Here is a 21,644-nt window from a genome sequence, read left to right on the forward strand (position 1 = left end):
AGTACAGACCAGTAACACCAGTACAGACCAGTATAACTACATGGACCGCTTCACAGTGGCAGGTCAGCGCCAGTAACAGACCAGTATAACACCAGTACAACACCAGTATAACTACATGGACCGCTTCACAGTGGCAGGTCAGCGCCAGTAACACCAGTACAACACCAGTATAACACCAGTACAGACCAGTACAACACCAGTACAGACCAGTATAACACCAGTATAACACCAGTACAGACCAGTACAACACCAGTATAACACCAGTACAACACCAGTATAACACCAGTACAGACCAGTAACACCAGTACAGACCAGTACAACACCAGTATAACACCAGTCCAACACCAGTATAACACCAGTACAGACCAGTATAACACCGGTATAACTACATGGACCGGTTCACAGTGGCAGGTCAGCGCCAGTAAGACCAGTACAGACCAGTATAACACCAGTACAGACCAGTACAACACCAGTATAACACCAGTACAGACCAGTACAACACCAGTATAACACCAGTACAGACCAGTAACACCAGTACAGACCAGTACAACACCAGTATAACACCAGTACAGACCAGTACAACACCAGTATAACACCAGTACAGACCAGTACAACACCAGTACAGACCAGTAACACCAGTACAGACCAGTACAACACCAGTAACACCAGTACAACACCAGTAACACCAGTATAACACCAGTACAACACAGGTATAACACCAGTACAACACAGGTATAACACCAGTACAACACCGGTATAACACCGGTATAACACCGGTATAACACCAGTACAACACCAGTATAACACCAGTATAACACCGGTATAACACCAGTACAACACCAGTATAACTACATGGACCGGTTCACAGTGGCAGGTCAGCGCCAGTAACACCAGTACAACACCGGTATAACACCAGTACAGACCAGTACAACACCAGTAACACCAGTACAGACCAGTACAACACCAGTAACATCAGTATAACACCAGTATAACTACATGGACCGGTTCACAGTGGCAGGTCAGCGCCAGTAACACCAGTACAGACCGGTACAACACCAGTATAACACCAGTACAACACCAGTACAACACCAGTACAACACCAGTAACACCAGTACAACACCAGTATAACTACATGGACCGCTTCACAGTGGCAGGTCAGCGCCAGTACACCAGTATAACACCAGTACAGACCAGTATAACACCAGTATAACACCAGTACAGACCAGTACAACACCAGTACAGACCAGTACAACACCAGTATAACACCAGTATAACTACATGGACCACTTCACAGTGGCAGGTCAGCGCCAGTAACACCAGTACAACACCAGTATAACACCGGTATAACACCGGTATAACACCAGTACAACACCAGTATAACTACATGGACCGGTTCACAGTGGCAGGTCAGCACCAGTAACACCAGTATAACACTGGTAACACCAGTATAACTACATGGACCTGTTCACAGTGGCAAGTCAGCGCCAGTAACACTGGTATAACACCAGTACAACACCAGTAACACCGGTATAACACCAGTAACACCGGTACAACACCAGTACAGCACCAGTAACACCGGTATAACACCAGTGTAACACCGGTATAACACCAGTGTAACAACGGTATAACACCAGTGTAACACCGGTATAACACCAGTGTAACAACGGTATAACACCAGTGTAACACCGGTATAACGCCAGTATAACTGCATGGACCGGTTCACAGTTGCAGGTCAGCGCCAGTGTAACACCGGTATAACACCAGTAACACTGGTATAACACCTTTAACACCGGTATAACACCAGTAACACTGGTATAACACCTTTAACACCGGTATAACACCAGTACAACACGGAAGTGGGAGAGGGTCAAGATGATGGGGCCGGCGTGAGTCTGTGGGGTTGCGTTTGAGGATGGGAGCTTGGGGCAAGGGCAGTTGAGAGGGGGGGTGCTGAGAGGGAGAAAGAGGGTGGGAGAGTGGGGGGAAGAGATAAGTGAGTTGGAGGGAGGGGGAAGGACGAGAAGGGAGGCAGGCAGAATGGGAGGGGAAGGGGGGATAGATAGTGTTGGGGGACGCGGGTGAGATCTGAAGAGAGAGGGGCTTAAGGAGATTTAACAGTACAGGCCCTTCGGCCCTCTATGTCATGCAGACCTCTCATCCTGCTATTCAGACCAGACTAACCCACGTACCCTGCATTTTATGATCATCCATGTGCTTATACAGCACCGTTAAGAGGGAGGGGGAAGAAATGGTGGCAGAGGAATGGTGTGCAGTGGGTGGGAGGGGGCGAAGAAGAGAGAGAGAGAGAGAGAACGCATCGTGAGTGGGGGTCAGGGAGAGAAGGGTTGAGGGAGAGCGGGCAGAGGCACAGGGAAAGGAGGGCAGTGGGGCTGAAGGGGGGGGTGAATGATCGTGCACACGCTGTGTCTGATATCTCCCAAACCTTCCGCTCAACAGGAGTGTTGCCTGACATTGAGGAATACTTCGAAATCGGAGACAGCAGCTCGGGACTATTACAGACAGGTATGTTACCCAGAGTCTGTAACCCCCTCCCGGGTATCTGTTATTCTGTATATAAACCACCCCGAACCCCTCGATTAGATTCCAGTCTGTAACTCCCTCCCGGGGTGTCTGTTATTCTGTATATAAACCACCCCGAACCCCTCGATTAGATTCCAGTCTGTAACTCCCTCCCGGGTATCTGTTATTCTGTATATAAACCACCCCGAACCCCTCGATTAGATTCCAGTGTGTAACTCCCTCCGGGGTATCTGTTATTCTGTATATAAACCACCCTGAACCTCTCGATTAGATTCCAGTCTGTAACTCCCTCCCGGGTATCTGTTATTCTGTATATAAACCCCCCCGAACCCCTCGATTAGATTCCCGTCTGTAACTCCCTCCCGGGTATCTGTTATTCTGTATATAAACACACCCCGAACCCCTCGGTTAGATTCCAGTCTGTAACTCACTCCCGGGTATCTGTTATTCTGTATATAAACCACCCCGAACCCCTCGATTAGATTCCAGTCTGTAACTCACTCCCGGGTATCTGTTATTCTGTATATAAACCACCCTGAACCCCTCGATTAGATTCCGGTCTGTAACTCCCCACCGGGTATCTGTTACTCTGTATATAAACCACCCCGAACCCCTCGATTAGATTCCAGTCTGTAACTCCCCACCGGGTATCTGTTATTCTGTATATAAAGCATCCCGAACCCCTCGAGGTGCAAAGCACTGTCACAAAACAAAAACGTTTTCCCAAAGCGCGTGTTGGGGTCAGTGGAACAGGGTTGGAGAGGGTGAAGGAGGCAGGATCTGTTCGGACTGGGGAGATGGACTGGATCTGTGATGGGATAGGCAGAAGGTGCAGGGTCACTGGGAGAAGGGCGCACGGGAAATCCTCACTTGGAGAGCTGGTTCTGGCCCAATGGGACATATGACCTCCTCTGGGCTTGCAGGCGAGCCTGCCTCATGTGAGAGAGTGGGGGCTGTGCGACTGTGCTCTCAATGTTGTCATATGACTGCTTCATATGAGCCTCACATGACTCAGTGACTCACCGAGTAGTGACTGAAACAGCTGAGTGGGTGTCTGCAGCATGAGGAAAACAGCATTTGTTAACCCTTTCCCAGGGCAGTGTCAGAGCTTCAGTGCTGAGGGAGCCCCGCACTGTGGGAGGGTCAGCGCTGAGGGAGCCCCGCACTGTGGGAGGGTCAGTGCTGAGGGAGCCCCGCACTGTGGGAGGGTCAGTGCTGAGGGAGCCCCGCACTGTGGGAGGGTCAGTGCTGAGGGAGCCCCGCACTGTGGGAGGGTCAGTGCTGAGGGAGCCCCGCACTGTGGGAGGGTCAGTGCTGAGGGAGCACTGCACTGTGGGAGGGTCAGCGCTGAGGGAGCCCCGCACTGTGGGAGAGTCATCGCTGAGGGAGCCCCGCACTGTGGGAGGGTCATCGCTGAGGGAGCCCCGCACTGTGGGAGGGTCAGTGCCGAGGGAGCCACGCACTGTGGGAGGGTCAGTGCTGAGGGAGCCCCGCACTGTGGGAGGGTCATCGCTGAGGGAGCCCCGCACTGTGGGAGGGTCAGCGCTGAGGGAGCCCCGCACTGTGGGAGGGTCAGCGCTGAGGGAGCCCCGCACTGTGGGAGGGTCAGCGCTGAGGGAGCCCCGCACTGTGGGAGGGTCAGTGCTGAGGGAGCCCCGCACTGTGGGAGGGTCAGCGCTGAGGGAGCCCCGCACTGTGGGAGAGTCATCGCTGAGGGAGCCCCGCACTGTGGGAGAGTCATCGCTGAGGGAGCCCCGCACTGTGGGAGGGTCATCGCTGAGGGAGCCCCGCACTGTGGGAGGGTCAGTGCTGAGGGAGCCCCGCACTGTGGGAGGGTCAGTGCTGAGGGAGCCCCGCACTGTGGGAGGGTCAGCGCTGAGGGAGCCCCGCGCTGTGGGAGGGTCAGTACTGAGGGAGCCCCGCACTGTGGGAGGGTCAGTGCTGAGGGAGCCCCGCACTGTGGGAGGGTCAGCGCCGAGGGAGCCCTGCACTGTGGGAGGATCAGGGCTGAGGGAGCCCCGCACTGTGAGAGGGTCAGCGCCGAGGGAGCCCTGCACTGTGGGAGGGTCAGCGCCGAGGGAGCCCCGCACTGTGGGAGGGTCAGGGCTGAGGGAGCCCCGCACTGTGAGAGGGTCAGTGCTGAGGGAGCCCCGCACTGTGGGAGGGTCAGCGCTGAGGGAGCCCCGCACTGTGGGAGGGTCAGGGCTGAGGGAGCCCCGCACTGTGGGAGGGTCAGGGCTGAGGGAGCCCTGCACTGTGGGAGGGTCAGCGCCGAGGGAGCCCCGCACTGTGGGAGGGTCAGCGCCGAGGGAGCCCCGCACTGTGGGAGGGTCAGTGCTGAGGGAGCCCCGCACTGTGGGAGGGTCAGCGCTGAGGCAGCCCCGCACTGTGGGAGGGTCAGCGCTGAGGGAGCCCCGCACTGTGGGAGGGTCAGTGCTGAGGGAGCCCCGCACTGTGGGAGGGTCAGCACTGTGGGAGGGTCAGCGCTGAGGGAGCCCCGCGCTGTGGGAGGATCAGCGCTGAGGGAGCCCCGCACTGTGGGAGGGTCAGTGCTGAGGGAGCCCCGCACTGTGGGAGGGTCAGTGCTGAGGGAGCCCCGCACTGTGGGAGGGTCAGCACTGTGGGAGGGTCAGCGCTGAGGGAGCCCCGCGCTGTGGGAGGATCAGCGCTGAGGGAGCCCCGCACTGTGGGAGGGTCAGCGCTGAGGGAGCCCCGCACTGTGGGAGGGTCAGCGCTGAGGGAGTCCCGCACTGTGGGAGGGTCAGCGCTGAGGGAGCCCCGCGCTGTGGGAGGATCAGCGCTGAGGGAGCCCCGCACTGTGGGAGGGTCAGGGCCGAGGGAGCCCCGCACTGTGGGAGGGTCAGTGCTGAGGGAGCCCCGCACTGTGGGAGGGTCAGCGCTGAGGGAGCCCCGCACTGTGGGAGGGTCAGGGCTGAGGGAGCCCCGCACTGTGGGAGGGTCAGTGCTGAGGGAGCCCCGCACTGTGGGAGGGTCAGTGCTGAGGGAGCCCCGCACTGTGGGAGGGTCAGGGTTGAGGGAGACCCACACTGTGGGAGGGTCAGTGCTGAGGGAAGCTCAAAGAGGTGTTCAGCACAGAAGCTGACCATTTGATTATACTCGTCCATGCCGTATTGTAACCTATTTTCCAGCACTTGGCCCCTATCCATCTAAATCCTTCCTGTTCCCCCCCCCCATCCACCTTTTCAATGTTGGCATTGCCCCAGCCCCCACCACTTCCTCTGGCAGCTCAGCCCACACACGCACCACCCTCAGGGGGATAAAGTTACCCCTTTTCAATCTTTCCCCTCTCCCCCTCTAGTTCTTGACTCTCCCCCACCCCAGGGGGAAAAGACCTTGTCTATTTACCCTATCCATGTCCCCCTCATGATGCTATAAACCTCTAAAAGGTCACCCCCTCAGTCTCCAATGCTCCAGGGCAAACAGCCCCAGTCTCTCCCTGTAGCTCAAACCCTCCAACATCCTCGTAAATCTTTTCCGAACCCTCTCCCAACATCCTTCCTGTCGCGGGGAGACCGGAATCACACACAGTATTCCAAAAGCGGCCGAAACAAGACAGCCACCACGTGACCTCCCAACTCAATATATAGACCAATAAATGACAGCATCCCAAATGCCTCCTTTTCAGGTTTGTTTGTTTTGTAATCTTGCGTGCAGCGATGGGGTTTCCCCTGTGTGAAGGGGCTGCAAATCCCCCACCAACCCAACTGGGAGGAACGGCGAGATTAGATTCGATTCCCGACAGTGGGGAAACAGGCCCTTCGGCACAACAAGTCCACACCGACCCCTCCGAACAGCAACCCACCCAATCCGAATCCCCAACACTACGGGACAATTTCCCCACAGCCAACCCACCCTAACCTGCACATCCCTGGGCACTACAGGATAATTTCCCCACGGCCAACCCACCCTAACCTGCACATCCCTGGGCACTATGGGACAATTTCCCCACAGCCAATCCACCCTAACCTGCACATCCCTGGACACTACGGGACAATTTCCCCACGGCCAATCCACCCTAACCTGCACATCCCTGGGCACTATGGGACAATTTCCCCACAGCCAATCCACCCTAACCTGCACATCCCTGGACACTACGGGACAATTTCCCCACGGCCAATCCACCCTAACCTGCACATCCCTGGACACTACGGGACAATTTCCCCACGGCCAATCCACCCTAACCTGCACATCCCTGGACACTACGGGACAATTTCCCCACAGCCAATCCACCCTAACCTGCACATCCCTGGGCACTATGGGACAATTTCCCCACAGCCAATCCACCCTAACCTGCACATCCCTGGACACTACGGGACAATTTCCCCACGGCCAATCCACCCTAACCTGCACATCCCTGGACACTACGGGACAATTTCCCCACAGCCAATCCACCCTAACCTGCACATCCCTGGGCACTATGGGACAATTTCCCCACAGCCAATCCACCCTAACCTGCACATCCCTGGACACTACGGGACAATTTCCCCACGGCCAATCCACCCTAACCTGCACATCCCTGGGCACTACAGGACAATTTCCCCACGGCCAATCCACCCTAACATGCACATCCCTGGACACTACGGGACAATTTCCCCACGGCCAACCCACCCTATCCTGCACATCCCTGGGCACTACGGGACAATTTCCCCACAGCCAATCCACCCTAAACTGCACATCCCTGGACACTACGGGACAATTTCCCCACGGCCAATCCACCCTAACCTGCACATCCCTGGGCATTACGGGACAATTTCCCCACGGACAACCCACCCTAACCTGCACATCCCTGGGCACTACGGGACAATATCCCCACAGCCAATCCACCCTAACCTGCACATCCCTGGGCACTATGGGACAATTTCCCCACGGCCAACCCACCCTAACCTGCACATCCCTGGACACTACGGGACAATTTCCCCACGGCCAATCCACCCTAACCTGCACATCCCTGGGCACTACAGGACAATTTCCCCACGGCCAATCCACCCTAACACGGACATCCCTGGACACTACGGGACAATTTCCCCACGGCCAACCCACCCTAACCTGCACATCCCTGGGCACTACGGGACAATTTCCCCACAGCCAATCCACCCTAACCTGCACATCCCTGGACACTACGGGACAATTTCCCCACAGCCAACCCACCCTAACCTGCACATCCCCGGGCACTACGGGATAATTTCCCCACGGCCAATCCACCCTAACCTGCACATCCCTGGGCACTATGGGACAATTTCCCCACGACCAATCCACCCTAACCTGCACATCCCTGGACACTACGGGACAATTTCCCCACGACCAATCCACCCTAACCTGCACATCCCTGGGCACTACGGGACAACTTCCCCACGGCCAATCCACCCTAACCTGCACATCCCTGGGCACTACGGGACAATTTCCCCACGGCCAACCCACCCTAACCTGCACATCCCTGGGCACTACGGGACAATTTCCCCACAGCCAATCCACCCTAACCTGCACATCCCTGGACACTACGGGACAATTTCCCCACAGCCAACCCACCCTAACCTGCACATCCCCGGGCACTACGGGATAATTTCCCCACGGCCAATCCACCCTAACCTGCACATCCCTGGGCACTATGGGACAATTTCCCCACGACCAATCCACCCTAACCTGCACATCCCTGGACACTACGGGACAATTTCCCCACGACCAATCCACCCTAACCTGCACATCCCTGGGCACTACGGGACAACTTCCCCACGGCCAATCCACCCTAACCTGCACATCCCTGGACACTACGGGACAATTTCCCCACGACCAATCCACCCTAACCTGCACATCCCTGGACACTACGGGACAATTTCCCCACGGCCAATCCACCCTAACCTGCACATCCCTGGGCACTACGGGACAACTTCCCCACGGCCAACCCACCCTAACCTGCACATCCCTGGGCACTACGGGACAATTTCCCCACGACCAATCCACCCTAACCTGCACATCCCTGGACACTACGGGACAATTTCCCCACGGCCAACCCACCCTAACCTGCACATCCCTGGGCACTACGGGACAACTTCCCCACGGCCAATCCACCCTAACCTGCACATCCCTGGACACTACGGGACAATTTCCCCACGACCAATCCACCCTAACCTGCACATCCCTGGACACTACGGGACAATTTCCCCACGGCCAATCCACCCTAACCTGCACATCCCTGGGCACTACGGGACAACTTCCCCACGGCCAACCCACCCTAACCTGCACATCCCTGGGCACTACGGGACAACTTCCCCACGGCCAACCCACCCTAACCTGCACATCCCTGGATACTACGGGACAACTTCCCCACGGCCAATCCGCCCTAACCTGCACATCTTTGGATTGTGGGAAGAAACCTGAGTACCCAGAGGAAACACTCGCAGACGCGGGGAGAATATGCAACCTCCACACAGACAGTCACCCCCACCCCCCCCACCCCCCCCCCCCCACCGAGGGCAGGGATTGAACCCGGTTCCCTGGCGCCGTGAGGCAGCAAGGCTAACCACTGAGACACCGTGGTGCTCTATCCATGGATTGTAGTGCGGGTGAGCTCCTGGGGGGTGAGGGTAAGATCAGGACTGACAGGCTGTGTGCGGTGAGACGATGGTGGGAGGGCGTTGGTTCCAGGACGCGAGCAGAGATGTGTTGCGCTGGGAAGAGAGATCGGAAGGTCCTGGGATGTTTCGGGGTTGGAGGGTCAGCGCTGAGGGAGCCCCGCACTGTGGGAGGGTCTGTGCCGAGGGAGCCCCGCACTGTGGGAGGGTCTGTGCCGAGGGAGCCCCGCGCTGTGGGAGGGTCAGTGCTGAGGGAGCCCCGCACTGTGGGAGGGTCAGCGCCGAGGGAGCCCCGCACTGTGGGAGGGTCAGTGCTGAGGGAGTCCCGCACTGTGGGAGGGTTAGCGCTGAGGGAGCCCCACACTGTGGGAGGGTCAGTGCTGAGGGAGCCCCGCACTGTGGGAGGGTCAGCGCTGAGGGAGCCCCGCACTGTGGGAGGGTCAGTGCTGAGGGAGGCCCGCACTGTGGGAGGGTCAGTGCTGAGGGAGTCCCGCACTGTGGGAGGGTTAGCGCTGAGGGAGCCCCACACTGTGGGAGGGTCAGTGCTGAGGGAGCCCCGCACTGTGGGAGGGTCAGCGCTGAGGGAGCCCCGCACTGTGGGAGGGTCAGTGCTGAGGGAGGCCCGCACTGTGGGAGGGTCAGCGCCGAGGGAGCCCCGCACTGTGGGAGGGTCAGTGCTGAGGGAGTCCCGCACTGTGGGAGGGTTAGCGCTGAGGGAGCCCCACACTGTGGGAGGGTCAGTGCTGAGGGAGCCCCGCACTGTGGGAGGGTCAGCGCTGAGGGAGCCCCGCACTGTGGGAGGGTCAGTGCTGAGGGAGGCCCGCACTGTGGGAGGGTCAGTGCTGAGGGAGCCCCGTACTGTGGGAGGGTCAGCGCCGAGGGAGCCCGGCACTGTGGGAGGGTCAGTGCTGAGGGAGCCCCGCACTGTGGGAGGGTCAGCGCCGAGGGAGCCCCGCACTGTGGGAGGGTCAGCGCTGAGGCTGCCCCGCACTGTGGGAGGGTCAGCGCCGAGGGAGCCCCGCACTGTGGGAGGGTCAGCGCCGAGGGAGCCCCGCACTGTGGGAGGGTCAGCGCCGAGGGAGCCCGCACTGTGGGAGGGTCAGCGCTGAGGGAGCCCCGCACTGTGGGAGGGTCAGTGCTGAGGGAGCCCCGCACTGTGGGAGGGTCAGCGCTGAGGGAGCCCCGCACTGTGGGAGGGTCAGCGCTGAGGGAGCCCCGCACCGTGGGAGGGTCAGTGCTGAGGGAGTCCCGCACTGTGGGAGGGTCAGTGCTGAGGGAGCCCCGCACTGTGGGAGGGTCAGTGCTGAGGGAGCCCCGCACTGTGGGAGGGTCAGTGCTGAGGGAGCCCCGCACTGTGGGAGGGTCAGTGCTGAGGGAGTCCCGCACTGTGGGAGGGTCAGCGCCAAGGGAGCCCGCTCTGACCCGTTGGGACCCACCTGTCCTGTACCCTCACAGTTTCCTGCTTTCTTCCCCCCCCCCCCCCCCCCCCCCGGCAGTCTTCATCTGCTCCTACATGGTGTTGGCCCCCATCTTTGGTTACCTGGGCGACCGCTACAACAGGAAGTGGATCATGAGCGGTGGCATCCTGTTCTGGTCGTTGATCACCTTACTGAGCTCCTTTGTTCCCAAAAAGGTAAGCGCTTCGGCTTGGAGCCGGGATAGGGAGCTGGGGGGGGCGTGGGGGGGGGGGGGGAAACAGGAATGCATCCCTGGAGAGACGCCCCAGCCCCACGCCCCAGTTCACCGCAACCCTCCCACCCCAACACATCACATCCCCCTTTTCGCAGACCCACCCTCCCCCACTCACCTCCCAAGCGTGTCCCCCCACCTCGCTGCACTGTCTCCTGGTGATTTAGACTCCACCTTGTCAACTCTTTCTCCCCCCCACCCCCACCCCCACTCTCTGATTCCATGCCCCAGCCTGGGAGTCCTCGATTTCCCCAAACCTTGTGATCCCACTGTCTCCAGCCCCCTCATTCTTACAGGACGTCCACTCCCGTGCTCTCTCTCGCTCTCCCTCCCACAGCCCCCTCCTCCCGGAGGCTACAGCAATGCACGTCAATATATAAATCCCGTTGAAACCGTACGGGCGTTTCTGACTTGGCCTCCTGTCCTTCCAAACCACACCCCTCATAGTCTCCGACTCCGCCACCGGATCCTGCCCCTGAGCAAGACCCCCCCCCACCACCCCAGTCTGTCCACGTTCCCCCCAGGGGTCCGATTCTCCCGCCCAGGCAACCTTCTGGTGAATCCCCCTCTACACTTTCTCCAGGGCTATCACACCCCTCCTGCCACAAGGATCCCAGAACTGCAAGTAAGAGTCAGCCTCGATTAGATTCCAGTCTGTAACTCCCTCCCGGGTATCTGTTATTCTGTATATAAACCACACTGAACCCCTCGATTAGATTCCAGTCTGTAACTCCCTCCCGGGTATCTGTTATTCTGTATATAAACCACCCCGAACCTCTCGATTAGATTCCAGTCTGTAACTCCCTCCCAGGTATCTGTTATTCTGTATATAAACCACCCTGAACCCCTCGATTAGATTCCAGTCTGTAACTCCCTCCCAGGTATCTGTTATTCTGTATATAAACCACCCCGAACCCCTCGATTAGATTCCAGTCTGTAACTCCCTCCCAGGTATCTGTTATTCTGTATATAAACCACCCCGAACCCCTCGATTAGATTCCCGTCTGTAACTCCCTCCTGGGTATCTGTTATTCTGTATATAAACCACCCCGAACCCCTCGATTAGATTCAGTCTGTAACTGCCTCCTGGGTATCTGTTATTCTGTATATAAACCACCCCGAACCTCTCGGTTAGATTCCCGTCTGTAACTCCCTCCCGGGTATCTGTTATTCTGTATATAAACCACCCTGAACCCCTCGATTCGATTCCAGTCTGTAACTCCCTCCCGGGTATCTGTTATTCTGTATATAAACCACCCTGAACCCCTCGATTCGATTCCAGTCTGTAACTCCCTCCCGGGTATCTGTTATTCTGTATATAAACCACCCTGAACCCCTCGATTCGATTCCAGTCTGTAACTCCCTCCCGGGTATCTGTTATTCTGTATATAAACCACCACGAACCCCTCGATTAGATTCCAGTCTGTAACTCCCTCCCGGGTATCTGTTATTCTGTATATAAACCACCCTGAACCCCTCGATTCGATTCCAGTCTGTAACTCCCTCCCGGGTATCTGTTATTCTGTATATAAACCACACTGAACCCCTCGATTAGATTCCAGTCTGTAACTCCCTTCCGGGTATCTGTTATTCTGTATATAAACCACCCCGAACCCCTCGATTAGATTCCAGTCAGTAACTCCCTCCCGGGTATCTGTTATTCTGTATATAAACCACCTTGAACCCCTCGATTAGATTCCAGTCTGTAACTCCCTCCCGGGTATCTGTTATTCTGTATATAAACCACCCCGAACCCCTCGATTAGATTCCAGTCTGTAACTCCCTCCCGGGGTATCTGTTATTCTGTATATAAACCCCACCCCGAACCCCTCGATATGATTCCAGTCTGTAACTCCCTCCCGGGTATCTGTTATTCTGTATATAAACCACCCTGAACCCCTCGATTAGATTCCGGTCTGTAACTCCCCCTTATTGGGTTTCTCTTTGTACTGCTCCCCAATGTTTTCTTGTGCTGTCAGCTTTTCTCCATTCCTTTCTGAGCACCCCCAACAGCTCGCTCTCTTTTTTTATTTGTTCTTTGTGCGCCCCCTCCTTCATGAGGCGTCCGTACCAGCCACAGCACGGAAACAGACCCTTCAGCCCATCGCCGGCCAATACCCGCCCAAACCGGGGTTACCCCTCCCTCCCGTTCCCCGGCACGTGGTGCATAGCCCCGCTCTGCCGGGCATGTTCTTCCCCCTGACCTTTCTGCCCCTCAATGGGCAAGGTTCTCCGCCCCTTCGTCTGCGCGCCAACGTGCCTGCCCTCCGCTCGCTTGGTTTCCTCCTTCGGTACCTCCCAGCCCACTTCCAACCAAGTGGGATCTTCCCGACCCGAGTTACGACCGCTGTCTCCCGGGATACCCGTTTGGTCAAGAGATCGCCCTGCGATAATCGGTTCTTCGGTCAAATCTCCCAGTGCACGAGGAGGCCGTTCGACCCAGCAGCTCCGTCCTGGCACCCGAAACGGAACCACCCGGCTAAGTCCCGCTCTCCAGCCCCGTCTCTGTCTAACCTCATCGCTCTGGAATTTCTCCCCCGGCTGCCGGGAAGGGCATTTCCAAGTGTCAGCCGCTCTCCGGAGTGACGAGCTGTGTCCGCGTTCTCGCTCCGAACTCTCTCGCTGGCAATCTTGAGATCACGACCCCCCCCCCCAGCCAAGTCTCTGACTGGGGGACCCAGCAGAATATCCCCCTTTGCCCTTTCGGAAGTGTTGGAACACCTCACTCAGGTCTCCTGTTGACTTTCGCCGCCGCAAGGCCAGTCAGCCTGATTTCCCGAAGCGGCCCTCGTATCGAAAAAAAAATCCCCCGGTCCCGGCGTCATTCCAGTAAATCTCCAGAGCGCAACTCTGTCCGGGGTTTTTAACAACCCCCGTTCCATACATGAGCTGCCCCTGAAAACTGAGCGCAGTCAGTATTGCCCGACCTCTTCCTCAGCAGCAGGAGCCCAGAACATTAAGCCAAATCTCGGTCGTTGACGTGACACGTCGTGCCGACCTGTGCCCTCAGCTCAGCTCGGCTCGTTCCCCCACCCCCACAAGCGTTCGATTACTTGCACGTTTCGGGGTCTCGCGTCTTTAGCCTCTGCTTCGGCTGAATCCAGGCATTCCTCCTTGGCATCTGCTGTAGGTTTTCCCACGCAACCCCGTCTCTGCGTGGGCCAGCCCCACCCCCACGGTCGCTCGGTGCGCGCTGAGTCGTGGATGTGTTCGGGCTGCAATTGGTCTGCGGTGAGGCGGGGATGGGTGCGCGTGTGTCTCTCTTTTCCCCACAACTCCCCTCGCCTCCTCTTTGCCTCCCGCAGTTTTTCTGGGCGCTGCTGTTCACCCGCGGGCTGGTGGGGATCGGGGAGGCCAGTTACTCCACCATTGCCCCCACAATCATCGCCGATCTCTTCGTCGGGGACTTGCGGAGCCGCATGTTGTCCATCTTCTATTTCGCTATCCCCGTCGGCAGGTAAGGATCGGGGCAATCGCCGCGTGTTTGGGTGAGAGAGGGGGTCTGTACTCTCTGTCGGTCTCAGCGTTTACTCTGGTCACCGTTGCTCCCAGATGGACAGTGGTCTTTCCTGTGTTTTCTGGGTGATGAGGGAGGTGCGTTACGTTGGGATTGTGACCCTGTCTCCATTGGTTGTGTATTTTAACCCTTGGCATCTGCACTTTGTTCTCCAGTGGCCTGGGCTACATTGTGGGTTCCAAGGTCACAGACCTCGCCGACGACTGGCATTGGGCGCTGAGGGTGAGTGAGATCATTTATCCGGGCGCCAGTCACTCAGACGACACTCATCCCTGATTCTCACGCCGTCCCAGGAGGGGGAGAGGCCTCACCCATACAGAATCGATGTGGTATCGCTATCAGCACTGCCCGCTCCCTCAGCGCCGACCCGCCGAAAGTGCAGGGCTCCCTCAGCGCTGACCTTCCCACAGAGCGGGGCTCCCTCAGCGCTGACCTTCCCACAGTGCGGGGCTCCCTCAGCGCTGACCCTCCCACAGTGCGGGGCTCCCTCAGCGCTGACCCTCCCACAGTGCGGGGCTCCCTCAGCGCTGACCCTCCCACAGTGCGGGGCTCCCTCCGCACTGACCCTCCCACAGTGCGGGGCTCCCTCAGCGCTGACCTTCCCACAGTGCGGGGCTCTCTCAGCGCTGACCCTCCCACAGTGCGGGGCTCCCTCCGCACTGACCCTCCCACAGTGCGGGGCTCCCTCAGCCCTGACCCTCCCACAGTGCGGGGCTCCCTCAGCGCTGACCCTCCCACAGTGCGGGGCTCCTTCAGCACTGACCCTCCCACAGTGCGGGGCTCCCTCAGCGCTGACCTTCCCACAGTGCGGGGCTCCCTCAGCGCTGACCCTCCCACAGTGCGGGGCTCCCTCCGCACTGACCCTCCCACAGTGCGGGGCTCCCTCAGCGCTGACCTTCCCACAGTGCGGGGCTCCCTCAGCGCTGACCCTCCCTCAGTGCGGGGCTCCTTCAGCCCTGACCCTCCCACAGTGCAGGGCTCCCTCTGCGCTGACCCTCCCTCAGTGCGGGGCTCCCTCAGCCCTGACCCTCCCTCAGTGCGGGGCTCCCTCAGCACTGACCCTCCCACAGTGCGGGGCTCCCTCTGCGCTGACCCTCCCTCAGTGCGGGGCTCCCTCAGCCCTGACCCTCCCTCAGTGCGGGGCTCCCTCAGCACTGACCCTCCCACAGTGCGGGGCTCCCTCTGCGCTGACCCTCCCACAGTGCAGGGCTCCCTCAGCACTGACCCTCCCACAGTGCAGGGCTCCCTCTGCGCTGACCCTCCCTCAGTGCGGGGCTCCCTCAGCCCTGACCCTCCCTCAGTGCGGGGCTCCCTCAGCACTGACCCTCCCACAGTGCGGGGCTCCCTCTGCGCTGACCCTCCCACAGTGCAGGGCTCCCTCAGCACTGACCCTCCCACAGTGCAGGGCTCCCTCTGCGCTGACCCTCCCTCAGTGCGGGGCTCCCTCTGCGCTGACCCTCCCTCAGTGCGGGGCTCCCTCAGCCCTGACCCTCCCTCAGTGCGGGGCTCCCTCAGCGATGACCCTTCCTCAGTGTGGGGCTCCCTCAGCCCTGACCCTCCCACAGTGCGGGGCTCCCTCAGCACTGACCCTCCCACAGTGCGGGGCTCCCTCAGCGCTGACCCTCCCACAGTGCGGGGCTCCCTCAGCGCTGACCCTCCCACAGTGCGGGGCTCCCTCAGCGCTGACCCTCCCACAGTGCGGGGCTCCCTCAGCGCTGACCCTCCCTCAGTGCGGGGCTCCCTCAGCGCTGACCCTCCCACAGTGTGGAGCTCCCTCAGCCCTGACCCTCCCTCATTGCGGGGCTCCCTCAGCGATGACCCTTCCTCAGTGCGGGGCTCCCTCAGCGCTGACCTTCCCACAGTGCGGAGCTCCCTCAGCCCTGACCCTCCCTCAGTGCGGGGCTCCCTCAGCGCTGACCCTCCCTCAGTGCGGGGCTCCCTTAGCACTAACCCTCCCACAGTGCGGGGCTCCCTCAGCGCTAACCCTCCCACAGTGCGGGGCACCTTCGGCGCTGACCCTCCCACAGTGCGGGGCTCCCTCAGCGCTGACCCTCCCACAGTGCGGGGCTCCCTCAGCACTGACCCTCCCACAGTGCGGGGCTCCCTCAGCGCTGACCCTCCCACAGTGCGGGGCTCCCTCAGCACTGACCCTCCCATAGTGCGGGGCTCCCTCAGCACTGACCCTCCCACAGTGCGGGGCTCCCTCAGCACTGACCCTCCCACAGTGCGGGGTTCCCTCAGCACTGACCCTCCCTCAGTGCGGGGCTCCCTCAGCGCTGACCCTCCCACAGTGCGGGGCTCCCTCAGAACTGACCCTCCCACAGTGCGGGGCTCCCTCCGCACTGACCCTCCCACAGTGCGGGGCTCCCTCAGCGCTGACCTTCCCACAGTGCGGGGCTCTCTCAGCGCTGACCCTCCCACAGTGCGGGGCTCCCTCCGCACTGACCCTCCCACAGTGCGGGGCTCCTTCAGCACTGACCCTCCCACAGTGCGGGGCTCCCTCAGCGCTGACCTTCCCACAGTGCGGGGCTCCCTCAGCGCTGACCCTCCCACAGTGCGGGGCTCCCTCCGCACTGACCCTCCCACAGTGCGGGGCTCCCTCAGCGCTGACCTTCCCACAGTGCGGGGCTCCCTCAGCGCTGACCCTCCCTCAGTGCGGGGCTCCTTCAGCCCTGACCCTCCCACAGTGCAGGGCTCCCTCTGCGCTGACCCTCCCTCAGTGCGGGGCTCCCTCAGCCCTGACCCTCCCTCAGTGCGGGGCTCCCTCAGCACTGACCCTCCCACAGTGCGGGGCTCCCTCTGCGCTGACCCTCCCTCAGTGCGGGGCTCCCTCAGCCCTGACCCTCCCTCAGTGCGGGGCTCCCTCAGCACTGACCCTCCCACAGTGCGGGGCTCCCTCTGCGCTGACCCTCCCACAGTGCAGGGCTCCCTCAGCACTGACCCTCCCACAGTGCAGGGCTCCCTCTGCGCTGACCCTCCCTCAGTGCGGGGCTCCCTCAGCCCTGACCCTCCCTCAGTGCGGGGCTCCCTCAGCACTGACCCTCCCACAGTGCGGGGCTCCCTCTGCGCTGACCCTCCCACAGTGCAGGGCTCCCTCAGCACTGACCCTCCCACAGTGCAGGGCTCCCTCTGCGCTGACCCTCCCTCAGTGCGGGGCTCCCTCTGCGCTGACCCTCCCTCAGTGCGGGGCTCCCTCAGCCCTGACCCTCCCTCAGTGCGGGGCTCCCTCAGCGATGACCCTTCCTCAGTGTGGGGCTCCCTCAGCCCTGACCCTCCCACAGTGCGGGGCTCCCTCAGCACTGACCCTCCCACAGTGCGGGGCTCCCTCAGCGCTGACCCTCCCACAGTGCGGGGCTCCCTCAGCGCTGACCCTCCCACAGTGCGGGGCTCCCTCAGCGCTGACCCTCCCACAGTGCGGGGCTCCCTCAGCGCTGACCCTCCCTCAGTGCGGGGCTCCCTCAGCGCTGACCCTCCCACAGTGTGGAGCTCCCTCAGCCCTGACCCTCCCTCATTGCGGGGCTCCCTCAGCGATGACCCTTCCTCAGTGCGGGGCTCCCTCAGCGCTGACCTTCCCACAGTGCGGAGCTCCCTCAGCCCTGACCCTCCCTCAGTGCGGGGCTCCCTCAGCGCTGACCCTCCCTCAGTGCGGGGCTCCCTTAGCACTAACCCTCCCACAGTGCGGGGCTCCCTCAGCGCTAACCCTCCCACAGTGCGGGGCACCTTCGGCGCTGACCCTCCCACAGTGCGGGGCTCCCTCAGCGCTGACCCTCCCACAGTGCGGGGCTCCCTCAGCACTGACCCTCCCACAGTGCGGGGCTCCCTCAGCGCTGACCCTCCCACAGTGCGGGGCTCCCTCAGCACTGACCCTCCCATAGTGCGGGGCTCCCTCAGCACTGACCCTCCCACAGTGCGGGGCTCCCTCAGCACTGACCCTCCCACAGTGCGGGGTTCCCTCAGCACTGACCCTCCCTCAGTGCGGGGCTCCCTCAGCGCTGACCCTCCCACAGTGCGGGGCTCCCTCAGAACTGACCCTCCCACAGTGCGGGGCTCCCTCAGCGCTGACCCTCCCACAGTGCGGGGCTCCCTCAGCGCTGACCCTCCCACAGTGCGGGACTCCCTCGGCGCTGACCCTCCCACAGTGCGGGGCTCCCTCAGCGCTGACCCTCCCACAGAATGGGGCTCCCTCAGCACTGACCCTCCCACAGTGCGGGGCTCCCTCGGCGCTGACCCTCCCACAGTGCGGGGCTCCTCAGCACTGACCCTCCCACAGTGCGGGCTCCCTCGGCGCGGAGCTCCCTCAGCGCTGACCCTCCCACAGTGCGGGGCTCCCTCGGCACTGACCCTCCCACAATGCGGGGCTCCCTCGGCGCTGACCCTCCCACAGTGCAGGTCTCCCTCAGCACTGACCCTCCCACAGTGCAGGGCTCCCTCGGCACTGACCCTCCCACAGTGCGGGGCTCCCTCAGCACTGACCCTCCCACAGTGCGGGGCTCCCTCGGCACTGACCCTCCCACAGTGCGGGTCTCCCTCGGCGCTGACCCTCCCACAGTGCGGGTCTCCCTCAGCACTGACCCTCCCACAGTGCGGGGCTCCCTCGGCACTGACCCTCCCACAGTGCAGGGCTCCCTCGGCCCTGACCCTCCCACAGTGCGGGGCTCCCTCAGCACTGACCCTCCCACAGTGCGGGGCTCCCTCAGCACTGACCCTCCCACAGTGCGGGGCTCCCTCGGCGCAGACCCTCCCACAGTGAGGGGCTCCCTCAGCACTGACCCTCCCACAGTGCGGGGCTCCCTCGGCGCAGACCCTCCCACAGTGAGGGGCTCCTTCAGCGCTGACCCTCCCACAGTGCGGGGCTCCCTCAGCACTGACCCTCCCACAGTGCGGGGCTCCCTCGGCGCAGACCCTCCCACAGTGAGGGGCTCCCTCGGCACTGACCCTCCCACAGTGAGGGGCTCCCTCGGCACTGACACTCCCACAGTGCGGGGCTCCCTCGGCGCTGACCCTCCCACAGTGCGGAGCTCCCTCAGCACTGACCCTCCTTCAGTGCGGGGCTCCCTCAGCACTGACCCTCCCTCAGTGCGGGGCTCCCTCTGCGCTGACCCTCCCACAGTGCAGGGCTCCCTCGGCACTGACCCTCCCACAGTGAGGGGCTCCCTCAGCACTGACCCTCCCTCAGTGCGGGGCTCCCTCAGCACTGACCCTCCCACAGTGCGGGGCTCCCTCGGCGCTGACCCTCCCACAGTGCGGGGCTTCCTCAGCGCTGACCCTCCCACAGTGCAGGGCTCCCTCGGCACTGACCCTCCCACAGTGCGGGGATCCCTCAGCACTGACACTCCCACAGTGCGGGGCTCCCTCGGCGCTGACCCTCCCACAGTGTGGGGCTTCCTCAGCGCTGACCCTCCCACAGTGCGGGGCTCCCTCGGCGCTGACCCTCCCACAGTGCGGGGCTCCCTCAGTGCTGACCCTCCCACAGTGCGGAGCTCCCTTGGCGCTGACCCTGCCACAGTGCGGGTCTCCCTCGGCGCTGACCCTCCCACAGTGCGGGGCTCCCTCAGCACTGACCCTCCCACAGTGCGGGGCTCCCTCAGCACTGACCCTCCCACAGTGCGGGGCTCCCTCGGCACTGACCCTCCCACAGTGCGGGGCTCCCTCGGCGCTGACCGTCCCACAGTGCGGGTCTCCCTCGGCGCTGACCCTCCCACAGTGCAGGGCTCCCTCGGCACTGACCCTCCCACAGTGAGGGGCTCCCTCAGCACTGACCCTCCCACAGTGCGGGGCTCCCTCAGCGCTGACCCTCCCACAGTGCGGGGCTCCCTCAGCACTGACCCTCCCACAGTGCGGGGCTCCCTCAGCGCTAACACTCCCACAGTGCGGGGCTCCCTCAGCGCTGACCCTCCCACAGTGCGGGGCTCCCTCGGCGCTGACCCTCCCACAGAGCGGGGCTCCCTCGGCGCTGTCCCTCCCACAGTGCGGCTCTCCCTCAGCGCTGACCCTCCCACAGTGCGGGGCCCCCTCGGCACTGACCCTCCCACAGTGCGGGGCTCCCTCAGCGCTGACCCTCCCACAGTGCGGGGCTCCTCAGCTCTGACCCTCCCACAGTGCGGGGCTCCTCAGCACAGACCCTTCCACAGTGCGGGGCTCCCTCAGCGCTGACCCTCCCACAGTGCGGGGCTCCCTCAGCACTGACCCTCCCACAGTGAGGGGCTCCCTCAGCTCTGACCCTCCCACAGTGCGGGGCTCCCTCAGCACTGACCCTCCCACAGTGCGGGGCTCCCTCAGCACTGACCCTCCCACAGTGCGGGGCTCCTCAGCTCTGACCCTCCCACAGTGCGGGGCTCCTCAGCTCTGACCCTCCCACAGTGCGGGGCTCCCTCAGCACTGACCCTCCCACAGTGCGGGGCTCCCTCAGCACTGACCCTCCCACAGTGCGGGGCTCCCTCAGCACTGACCCTCCCACAGTGCGGGACTCCCTCAGCGCTGACCCTCCCACAGTGCGGGGCTCCCTCAGCGCTGACCCTCCCACAGTGCGGGGCTCCCTCTGCGCTGACCCTCCCACAGTGCAGGGCTCCCTCAGCACTGACCCTCCCACAGTGCAGGGCTCCCTCTGCGCTGACCCTCCCTCAGTGCGGGGCTCCCTCTGCGCTGACCCTCCCTCAGTGCGGGGCTCCCTCAGCCCTGACCCTCCCTCAGTGCGGGGCTCCCTCAGCGATGACCCTTCCTCAGTGTGGGGCTCCCTCAGCCCTGACCCTCCCACAGTGCGGGGCTCCCTCAGCACTGACCCTCCCACAGTGCGGGGCTCCCTCAGCGCTGACCCTCCCACAGTGCGGGGCTCCCTCAGCGCTGACCCTCCCACAGTGCGGGGCTCCCTCAGCGCTGACCCTCCCACAGTGCGGGGCTCCCTCAGCGCTGACCCTCCCTCAGTGCGGGGCTCCCTCAGCGCTGACCCTCCCACAGTGTGGAGCTCCCTCAGCCCTGACCCTCCCTCATTGCGGGGCTCCCTCAGCGATGACCCTTCCTCAGTGCGGGGCTCCCTCAGCGCTGACCTTCCCACAGTGCGGAGCTCCCTCAGCCCTGACCCTCCCTCAGTGCGGGGCTCCCTCAGCGCTGACCCTCCCTCAGTGCGGGGCTCCCTTAGCACTAACCCTCCCACAGTGCGGGGCTCCCTCAGCGCTAACCCTCCCACAGTGCGGGGCACCTTCGGCGCTGACCCTCCCACAGTGCGGGGCTCCCTCAGCGCTGACCCTCCCACAGTGCGGGGCTCCCTCAGCACTGACCCTCCCACAGTGCGGGGCTCCCTCAGCGCTGAC

At 61.8% G+C, this 21,644-nt stretch overlaps 1 protein-coding gene across 1 annotated transcript in view; it reads left to right on the top strand.

Annotated features, from left to right (window-relative positions):
* Positions 1–21,644, top strand: part of LOC122545355 (protein spinster homolog 1-like) — a 34,573-nt gene that overhangs the window by 4,940 nt on the left and 7,989 nt on the right. Inside the window, exons 2-5 of the mRNA XM_087981918.1 lie at positions 2,458–2,523; positions 10,628–10,764; positions 14,126–14,277; positions 14,493–14,559. Coding sequence (XP_087838044.1) covers positions 2,458–2,523; positions 10,628–10,764; positions 14,126–14,277; positions 14,493–14,559 — 422 coding nt within the window. The remainder of the gene's footprint in view (positions 1–2,457; positions 2,524–10,627; positions 10,765–14,125; positions 14,278–14,492; positions 14,560–21,644) is intronic.

This window comes from Chiloscyllium plagiosum, unplaced genomic scaffold (assembly GCF_037043375.1).
Source record: "Chiloscyllium plagiosum isolate Xiang-an unplaced genomic scaffold, Cpla_swu_hap1 HiC_scaffold_41, whole genome shotgun sequence".
In the NCBI taxonomy this organism is placed as follows: Eukaryota; Metazoa; Chordata; class Chondrichthyes; order Orectolobiformes; family Hemiscylliidae; genus Chiloscyllium; species Chiloscyllium plagiosum.